A 10,000-nucleotide genomic window follows, 5' to 3' on the forward strand; every position below is an offset into this window, starting at 1 on the left:
ATAGCGCAAGTTCCACTAAACATGTTCAAAGCGATTTACAAGGAGCCCCTAGCCAACAGCAAGACTTTATATGCACGACAAGACATGACGCCTGTTAGCGATATTACAATTTTTTTTTCAGACAAAGACAACGGCCAGGTGCTGTGAAAGAAACGAATAAAGAACCTTTTCCAAGGACTCAGTTATGCGCCACTCGGAAATTTTAACCCAGAACCTTCCGATCCGAAGGCGTGTGTCCTACAACTAGACCAGATAACCTCTATAGATAGTTCGAAGATGACGTCACTCAGGTCTTTGTTATTGTTTTTTTACCATCCGCGTTTATGAGTAATGCTCACTGAACTGTATTAACCTGACTATAAACGTTCATGGATACACACAGTTTTGTGTGTTGGTCCGTTATACTTCCGGATGGCAATGTTGTGAGCTTCTTAGCCAAGCGCATACTATCTATACAACAGACATGATTTAGAAGTTTGTTATTGTTGTATTTAAGGGTTTGAAGGCGCTTGCAACACATTTAGGTTATATCAGCGCCAGTAAAAAGGAAGAAAATGGGATAGTAAAGAGTTCTAGAATTACAATTAAGCACCCAAGAAAAGGGAAGACAAAGGGGAATTGGTTCAAATAGGGAACATGTAGATTCCAAGAGGACACTATCAAAGTACTAAGTTTGAGATCACCTTAAAGTCTCATCCAGACACAAAGACAGGTCGCCACTAGGAGGAATACACTCAAATGTTTACAAATAATATATTGTATGTAAAACAAAACAATACAGTGCATAACAGAGAGATGATTTACAAGGAAAAAAATATCTCCCAAAACTCTAACTATACCTTTGACTGTTTCCCTCCCAGCTAGGGTATCCGGCCATGGCCTGGACAAAACCCAGTAATCTCATTCCAAGACAAAGACAGAAAAGAAAGCATGTTGGAAAACAGATATAGGGGGGTAGAAGACACAGTAAGTGCCTCCCTGCCCCCTATGGGAGGTCAGGAACCCCACCCAGTTTGTTGTTTGAGATCACCTAAAAGTCTCATCCAGACACAAGCGCAGGATCCCACCAAGAGGAATACACCCAAACGCTTTGAATCATAATAAAAAACAAACAAATATAATAGCACATAAAAGAGAGATGATTTATAAGGGGAAAAAAATATTATCTCCCAATTGGATTCAATAGTCTGATGTCACGTCGCCCAGCAACGGCGGTCATCGTGGTTCTAAACATAGAAAATCTGTACTTTTTATTCTTAATGCTAGCTAGAACTTTTCATATGTCTTGTGATCAGAATGTGAAAAAAGTCAAAACATGATCAGATTTATAATGTTCTTTTTTTCCCTCTGGATACGCTCCTCAGAGAAATATTTCATAAGGGCGTCCACCATTGTTCCGATAGTTTAGAGCCAGTTACTAAGTTATCATGCGTCATTTTACGAGGGAAGTGACCTGAGGACTGTTGAAGCGTATTATAACAGTGAACATTGACTGTCCTTCCTCATCCAGAGTATTCCCATTCCGAGACAATGACAGAAAGCAACTCAGAAATATAATTGAGCTTTTATATAGCGCAATATCCATTAAATGTGCTCAAAGCGCTTTACAAGGGGTCGCTGGTCAACAGCAACATTTAACATGTAGGACTGGACATGCCGCCTGTTAGGCGATATTACAATTTTTTCGGACGACACCGCTGTTAACGGCCAGGTACTCATTTTACACCTGAGTACGATGAGAGACTGTGAGTAAAGAGCCTTTTCCAAGGACTCAACTATGCGCCGAGCATGAGGCTCGAACTCAGGACCTTCCGATCCGAAAGCGAGTGTGATACCACTAGACCACATAGCCGCACTCAGAAAACAAGATATAGGGGGATAGAAGACACAGCAAGCGATCTCCTGCCCACCTTGGGAGGTCAAAATGACCCCAACTAGAAACATTGTTTGTTTTTAAGGGTTTTACGGCGCTTGCAACACATTAAGTCATATCAGCGCCAAAAAAAAAAAAAAGGAAGAAAATGGGATAGTAAAAAGTTCTGGAATTATATTTAAAGGATCCAAGAATAAGGCAGACAGAGGAGAATTGGTTCAAATAGGGAACAGATGTAGATTCCAAGAGCACACTCAGTGTACTGAGTTCGAGATCACTATATGTCTTATCCAGACACAAGCAAAGGTCCCCGCCAAGAAGAACACACTCAATTGTTATGTAAAAGAAAAAATAATACTTACATAACAAGAGATGATTTACATGGAAAAAAATATCATCTCCCAAAGCTAACTATTCATTTAACTGTTTCCCTCCCAGCCAGGACCAGGACAAAACCAAGTCATCTCATTCCAAGACAAAGACAGAAAGCATGTTGGAAAACAGATATATAGGGGGATAGAAAACACAGCAATTGACCTCCTGCCCATATTGGGAGGTCAAAAGACCCCCAACTAGAAACATTCTTATCCGATAGCGACAATGAGTCAACAATACAGAAACGCCAAAATAATATCTTCTGATTTTTTTTTTTACTCCCTCAAAGATAATGAGTGAAAATTCAGTAGAGAAAGATAATATTAAAATTGGTTATAAAAAAAATTTAAAAAACACCGTTTTCTATTTTAAAATGATGATATGAATTTTATAAACATTTTTTGGGGGGAAAAATATTTTAATATATACCTTTAAAAAAAATCCCAACAACTGACACATAAAAAAAAGGAAATAAGTTTAAAAAAGCAAAAAAAAAAAAAACAAAAAAAAAAAAAAAAAACCAAACAAAAAGAGTAAAATCAATGAAATGGTAAAAGAAAAATAAATAAATAAAAAGCCAAACAAACTCCCCCCCACACACACACACACTCCACGTCCTAAAATATATGCAATTTTCATGATGATATAAAACGTACATAATGCTCGATGTTATGATCATTTCATTTACAAAATGTGAGTATAAAAACAATATGATACAAGTGTGATTATAGGGCTCTTCTTTACAAATCTTACGGTACCCCAAAATTATATTGTTATATATTAATTATATACAAAACAAACTTAGAAAAAAAAAAAAAACAACAAAAAAAACTTTAATAAAAATTATTTACACAATTCTGATATCAATAAATAATATACAAAATAAGGCTCTGAATAAACGGAAATGAATATCAAATGTACAAAACTGTCATTTAAATATATGTATAAATATTATTGGGGATTCGTTAACTTGTGAATCTGCGGCAGTATCACTAGACAAAATGTGACTTTAAAGACATTCGAACCGTAATAGGGAATGAGATTAGCGGAAGAGTAGCGTCCCATGATTGGACGTCACCCATTGTCTGTGACGTCAAATCAAGGGACGCTACTCTTCCGCTAATCTCATTCCCTATATCAACATCTCTAAAGGTGAACACAGTCCTCCTATGGCTTCTAAGACTCCCACAACAGATACATGGACCTCCTACGGCTTCTAAGACTCCCACAACAGATACATGGACCTCCTATGGCTTCTAAGACTCCCACAACAGATACATGGACCTCCTACGGCTTCTTAGACTCCCACAACAGATACATAGACCTCCTATGACTTCTAAGACTCCCACAACAGATACATGGACCTCCTATGGCTTCTAAGACTCCCACAACAAATACATAGACCTCCTATGGCTTCTAAGACTCCCACAACAGATACATGGACCTCCTATGGCTTCTAAGACTCCCACAACAGATACATGGACCTCCTATGGCTTCTAAGACTCCCACAACAGATACATGGACCTCCGACGGCTTCTAAGACTCCCACAACAGATACATGGACCTCCTACGGCTTCTAAGACTCCCACAACAAATACATAGACCTCATATGGCTTCTAAGACTCCCACAACAAATACATGGACCTCCTATGGCTTCTAAGACTCCCACAACAGGTACATGGACCTCCTATGGCTTCTAAGACTTCCCACAACAGATACATGGACCTCCTGTGGCTTCTAAGACTCCCACAACAGGTACATGGACCTCCTATGGCTTCTAAGACTCCCACAACAGATACAAAGACCTCCTATGGCTTCTAAGACTCCCACAACAGGTACATCAGAGACGCCAAGTTTCAATTTGATTCACAGGAATTTCAGACACCACTCGGAGGAATTTCAATGCCGAAAGAGGAATTTTCGCACACACAAAAAAAAAGGGAATTGGGATGGTATTTGATATTGTTTCAATATTGTATAGATCTTAATAGATAACTGATTAGAACTATATTATGATATATAAACACATTGCCAAATACAACCCCAAAGTTTCCTTATTTCAAATGAAGTAAAGTTCCAAAACCTAATGGTAGTGTTTGTAGTAATGGTGGTAGTGAGGATGATGTTGTGTTGGTGGTTGTAGTAGTAGTAGTACTAGTAGTAGTAGTAGTGATGATGACGATATGATAATGGCTGTTGTAGTAGTAGTAGTAGTGGTGGTAGTGATGATGTGGTGGTGGTGGTGGTTGTAGTCGTAGTAGTGGCAGTAGTTGTAGTAGTAGTGTTGGTGGTTGCAGTATTAATGATGATGTGGAGGTGGTGGTTGTATTAGTAGTGGTTGTGATGATGTGGTGGTGGTGGTTGTAGTAGTGGTGGTAATGATAATGATGTGGCGGTGGTGGTTGAAGTAGTAGTGGTAGTGAGGATGTGGTGGTGGTGGTGGTTGTAGTAGTAGTGGTCGTGATAAAGATGTGGTGGTGGTGGTGGTGGTGGTTGTAGTGAGAGTGAGAGAGAGAGAGAGAGAGAGAGAGAGAGAGAGAGAGAGAGAGAGAGAGAGAGAGAGAGAGAGGAGAGAGAGCAACTGAAATTGAAAAACTACGAGGCTAAGTTTGAGGTCAAAGTATTGTGATTAGCTATTATGCAAGTAAGGAATGTGAACAAGGAAATTAATCAGTGACCGCAGATGAATATGGTTTGGTGTGTGTATTGTGTGTGGTGATGTTGTGAGAAGAGAGAAGATGAGCAGAGGAGGTGAAGGAATGGAGAAGAGGAGGAATATTGTTTAAGGGTTTTACGCGCTTGAAACTGTTGCGGTTTTGGTGGTGGTGCGTTGTAGTGGTGTGTTGTGTGTGTGTGTGATGAAGAGAGAGAGAGAAGAGAGAGGAGAGAGAGAGAGAGAGAGAGAGAGGAGAGGAGGAGAGAGAGGGGAGAGAGAGGAGAGAGGGAGGAGAGAGGAGAGTTTGAGTAAATTTGTTTGAAGGGTTTTACGGCGCTTGCAACACTGGTTGCAGGAGTATTGGTGGTGGTAGGGGTGGCGTTGTAGTGGTTGTCATTGTAGTTGCAGGGATGGAGATGTGATGGTGGTAGTAGAGATGATTGTAATGGTGGTTAGTTGTGGTGGATGGATGGTGTGATGTGGAATTGTTGTAATGGGTGGTGGTATGTGGTGGTGATGTGATGGTGGTATTGTTGTGGTGGTAGGGATGGTGATGTGGTGTTGTGTTGTTGTAGCAGTTTTGGTAGGGACGGTGATGTGGTAGTTGTTGTAGTACTGGTGGTAGGGATGGTGATGTTGTGGTTGTAGTAGTGGTGGTAGAGATGGTGGTGTGGTTGTAGTAGTAGTGGTAGTGATGGTTGTAGTAGTAGTGATGATGATGTGGTGGTGGTTGTAGGAGTGGTAGTGATAATGGTGTGGTGGTGGTGGTGGTGGTGGTGGTTGTAGTAGTAATGGTTGTGATGATAGTGTGGTGGTGGTGGTTGTAGAAGTTGTGGTAGTGATGATGATGTGGTGGTGACAGTTGTTGCTGTAGTGGTACTGATGATGTGTTGGTGGTGGTTATAGTGGTAGTGATGACGATGTGGTGGTGGTTGTAGTAGAGTGGTAGTGATGGTTGTAGTAATAGTGATGATGATGTGGTGGTGATGGTGGTTTTGGTTGTAGTAGTAGCAGTGGTGATGATGATGATGTGGTGGTGGTTGTAGTAGTAGTTGTAATGAAGATGATGTGGTGGTGGTGGTTGTATTAGAAGTGACTGGAAAAAAAAAAAGGGGGGGTATCCTTGGAACAATTTAACCTCATCAGAATTTGACGGAAGTTGTCCGTAACCCGGAATTTTTTGCTCCAGACCGTATTTTTTTCCGGTGAAACCGGAGTTTTGGCATCACTGGACCGTACATGGACCTCCTATGGCTTCTAAGACTCCCACAACAGATACATGGACCTCCTATGGCTTCTAAGACTCCCACAACAAATACATAGACCTCCTATGGCTTCTAAGACTCCCACAACAGATACATGGACCTCCTATGGCTTCAAAGACTCCCACAAGAGATACAAAGACCTCCTATGGTTGCTAAGACTCCCACAACAGATACATGGACCTCCTACGGCTTCTAAGACTCCCACAACAGGTACATGGACCTCCTATGGCTTCTAAGACTCCCACAAGAGATACAAAGACCTCCTATGGTTGCTAAGACTCCCACAACAGATACATGGACATCCTACGACTTCTAAGACTCCCACAACAGGTACATGGACCTCCTATGGCTTCTAAGACTTCCCACAACAAATACATGGACCTCCTATGGCTTCTATGACTCCCACAACAGATACATGGACCTCCTACGGCTTCTAAGACCCCCACAACAGGTACATGGACCTCCTATGGCTTCTAAGACTCCCCAATAGATACATGGACCAATATTAAGAAGTTTTTAACACACACAAACTACATTATCTAAGGCCGGGTCTCATTGTAGTATAGAATAAACAACCAACCAAGCCTAGCCAAGTAACTCAATTGCAATCTTTCAACAAAATCGAGTAGCAATGAGAAAGAATAAATAGACCGTATAAAGGTAGTAAACTCTGACCCCAGCGTTGTGTCCTTGGGGTAGACACTTCATACGAGTTATATGTGACCCACGGTCTCTAAACGGTATTATGTCGGAATGACTCGGGTGCAAAAATTGAATTTATCGACACAAATATGAAACCTGGGGTTTGTTTCGATTTGTTATGTAAGAGAATGAAGACACTTTCTCACAATGCAAAAGCTCTAAAATTGGTATTTACTATAAGCTTAATTCTAAAGTCACTTTTCAGGGTCCAATTCATCCTGACATAATACCGTTTCGAGACTATGCCCCTTGACTGAATAGTAAATGCATAGCTGGCTAATACTACTACTATACAGTGACTTGTTATAATATTGTAAACCCCCCCCCCCCCCCAAAAAAAAACAAAAAAACAAAACAAAAAAAAAAAACCAAGTACATACATTGATGGTAGGGCATCATGAGCATCATGGACTGAATAGAAATTTATGTTATGTCGATATGGCCGCCAAGAGGATAAATGATAAATGTATAAATGTTTGTTTTGTTTTTAAGGGTTTTACGGCGCTTGCAACGCATTAAGGTCATATCAGCGCCAGTAAAAAGGAAGAAAATGGGATAGTAAAAAGTTCTAGAATTACAATTAAAGCACCCAAGAAAAGGTAAAGACAAAGGGAGAATTGGTTCAAATAGGGAATTGGTGTAGATTCCAAGAACATGCCATTAATGTACTTAGTTTGAGATCACCTAAAAGTCTCATCCAGACACAAGCACAGGCCCCTACTAAGAGGAATACACTCAAATGTTTACAAATCATATATAATATGTAAACAAAATATAATAAATACAGTCATACCCGAGAGATGATTTACAAGGAAAAAAATATCATCTTCCAAAACGAACTATACATTTGACTGTTTCCCTCTCGGCAAAGGCATCCGACCAGGGCCTGGACAAAACTAAATAATCTCATTCCAATACAAAGACAGAAAGCAAGTTGGAAAACAGATATAGGGGGGGGGGGATAGAAGACACAGTAAGAACCCCCCTGCCCACTATGGGAGGTCAGGAACCCCACCCAGATAAATGTATAAATGAATATTTTTGAAGCTCATGAAGCATATAAAACACGATTGTTATAACGTTTTTATTAGCATTTCTTTTTGATTTATAAAACTAGCACAACTCTTTGAATGAGAAATAATAAATTTCAAGTCAGATTTTCTTGCCTCCTACAAAGTGGTTGTAATTGTTGAGGCTTTAGGCCTGATGTTAAAAAAAAAACTCCAAAAAACACACGAGTATTTGAAACAGTCTTCTGTCACGTAAAGTTCACAACCACATCATAACTGAGATTTAAAAAAAATAATAAATAAAAACAAAACAACAACAATATCATTCATGATATGTAAATATTCTTCTTCATTCAACGACTGAAGAAGAAGAAGAAGAAGAAGAAGAAGAAGAAGAAGAAGAAGAAGAAGAAGAAGAAGAAGAAGAAGAAGAAGGAGGAGGAGGAGGAAGAGGAGGAGGAGGAGGAGGAGGAGGAGGAGGAGGAGGAGGAGGAGGAGAGAAGAGAAGAAGAAGAAGAAGAAGAAGAAGAAGAAGAAGAAGAAGAAGAAAAAAGAAGAAGAAGAAGAGAAGAAGAAGAAAGAAAGAAGTAGGAGGAGGAAGAGGAGGAGGAGGAGGAGGAGGAGGAGGAGGAGGAGGAGGAGGAGGAGGAGGAGGAGGAGGAGGAGGAGGATAAATAAACTTTTCTTCCCTATAGATTGTCTAACACAAAAACTTATTAAGACATTTATTGCCTCGACTAGATAAAAAGGTGAATTAAAAAAGTTTCACTTTGGAGATTCTATTTATGGTACTAAGGGGGTTGTGAGTCAGAAATTGATACATTTGTCAAAAATGGCCTGTAACTTCTGACGCTTGTATGCGGTTCACAGTGACAAGAAATAGTCAATTTCAATGGTAATTATCATCCGATATCATAAATAAATAGGAGCAGAGGGTAAGCCAACTCCCATTTCAATGTTCGGCAATGTCAGATAGCTTAATAGCTTAACTCTCTCCTTACCAGCCAGCCATTTTCAGGCCCCCCCCCCCCCCAAAAAAAAAATCGTTTTTTGTTTTTTTTTGTTTTTTTTGTTTATTGTCGTATTTAAAAGACGGAGATAATTCTAAATTGGCAAAGCCACGACAAACATTGGGTGTCTCCCATTCCTGAGGTAAAAAAAAAAAAAAAAAGGGTTCAAACCATCGAATCACTTCCACACACCACTGCCATTGGTCTTCACCGATCTGGTGGATTGGGAAGGTCCCCCCCCTTTACCACCACCACCACCCCCCTGATGACCTCTCCTTCCCCCAGCCGTTGACGAAGATGATGATGAAAAGGCCCCAGGCTTGGAGGAGACCGTCCCATGACCGGAGGAGACATGGTGGTGTCCCATGCTGTCCGTGCTGGTGTTCATGCCCGTGTGTTCTGAATTCTGTGGATGGGATGGGATAATAAATGTGGTCTAAATTTTTAAAAAAATAAAAAAATAAATAAAATTCCCTTTATTCAACCCCGTGGGGGAAATTTGTCTTTAGGTTCTATTTCTATTCCAAGGGAAGACTGGAATAACCCAAGCATCAGCCACAGTGCAGCGTCGCAAAGTGAGCTAGGGTGATGTTACTTGCTCACTCAAGGACATACATTAACAACAATGGCTATAAAATAGTGTTAGCGTGGAATATTGTCATACGAATGGGAACGGGTAGGGGGAAATTTGAGTCTAAACCAATTTATCAAGAATTTTACAAGAATTGAAGGGGATGGGGGGGGGGGGGGGGTTGGAAAAATGAGTCTAACCCAAACAATGTTGTTGATATTGAAAAATAATTGTGACGAGTGCCTTTCAGGCGAAATGTTAAATGTTGCTGTTGGCTTGAGACACCTTGTAAAGTGCTTTGAACACATTTAGTCAATATTGCTCTATAGATATAAAAGCTCACAAATTTTGGGGCTTGTTTTTTTTTTTTTTTTTTTTAATTTGACTTCAAACTTGATGTTTTTAACTCTCTCTTAACAAGCCATTTTCCGGATTTTCCCCACAACTTCACACCCAACCTATACACAAATAAATTTCACTCAAACACAAAATCTGTTAGTTCTTGCTATACATATTTTTTTCTGCTAAACGAACTTTC

The 10,000-nt window shown here is 40.0% G+C and overlaps 1 protein-coding gene across 1 annotated transcript in view; it reads right to left on the minus strand.

Annotated features, from left to right (window-relative positions):
* Positions 1 to 8,927: 8,927 nt before the first annotated feature.
* LOC144955828 (uncharacterized) overlaps positions 8,928 to 10,000 on the minus strand; it is a 64,332-nt gene continuing 63,259 nt past the window's right edge. Inside the window, exon 30 of the mRNA XM_078886023.1 lies at positions 8,928 to 9,297. Coding sequence (XP_078742149.1) covers positions 9,070 to 9,297 — 228 coding nt within the window. The 3' untranslated portion in view covers positions 8,928 to 9,069. The remainder of the gene's footprint in view (positions 9,298 to 10,000) is intronic.

This window comes from Berghia stephanieae, chromosome 10 (genome assembly GCF_034508935.2).
Source record: "Berghia stephanieae isolate SIO BIC M18660-M18661 chromosome 10, UCSD_Bste_1.3, whole genome shotgun sequence".
Lineage (NCBI taxonomy): Eukaryota > Metazoa > Mollusca > Gastropoda > Nudibranchia > Aeolidiidae > Berghia > Berghia stephanieae.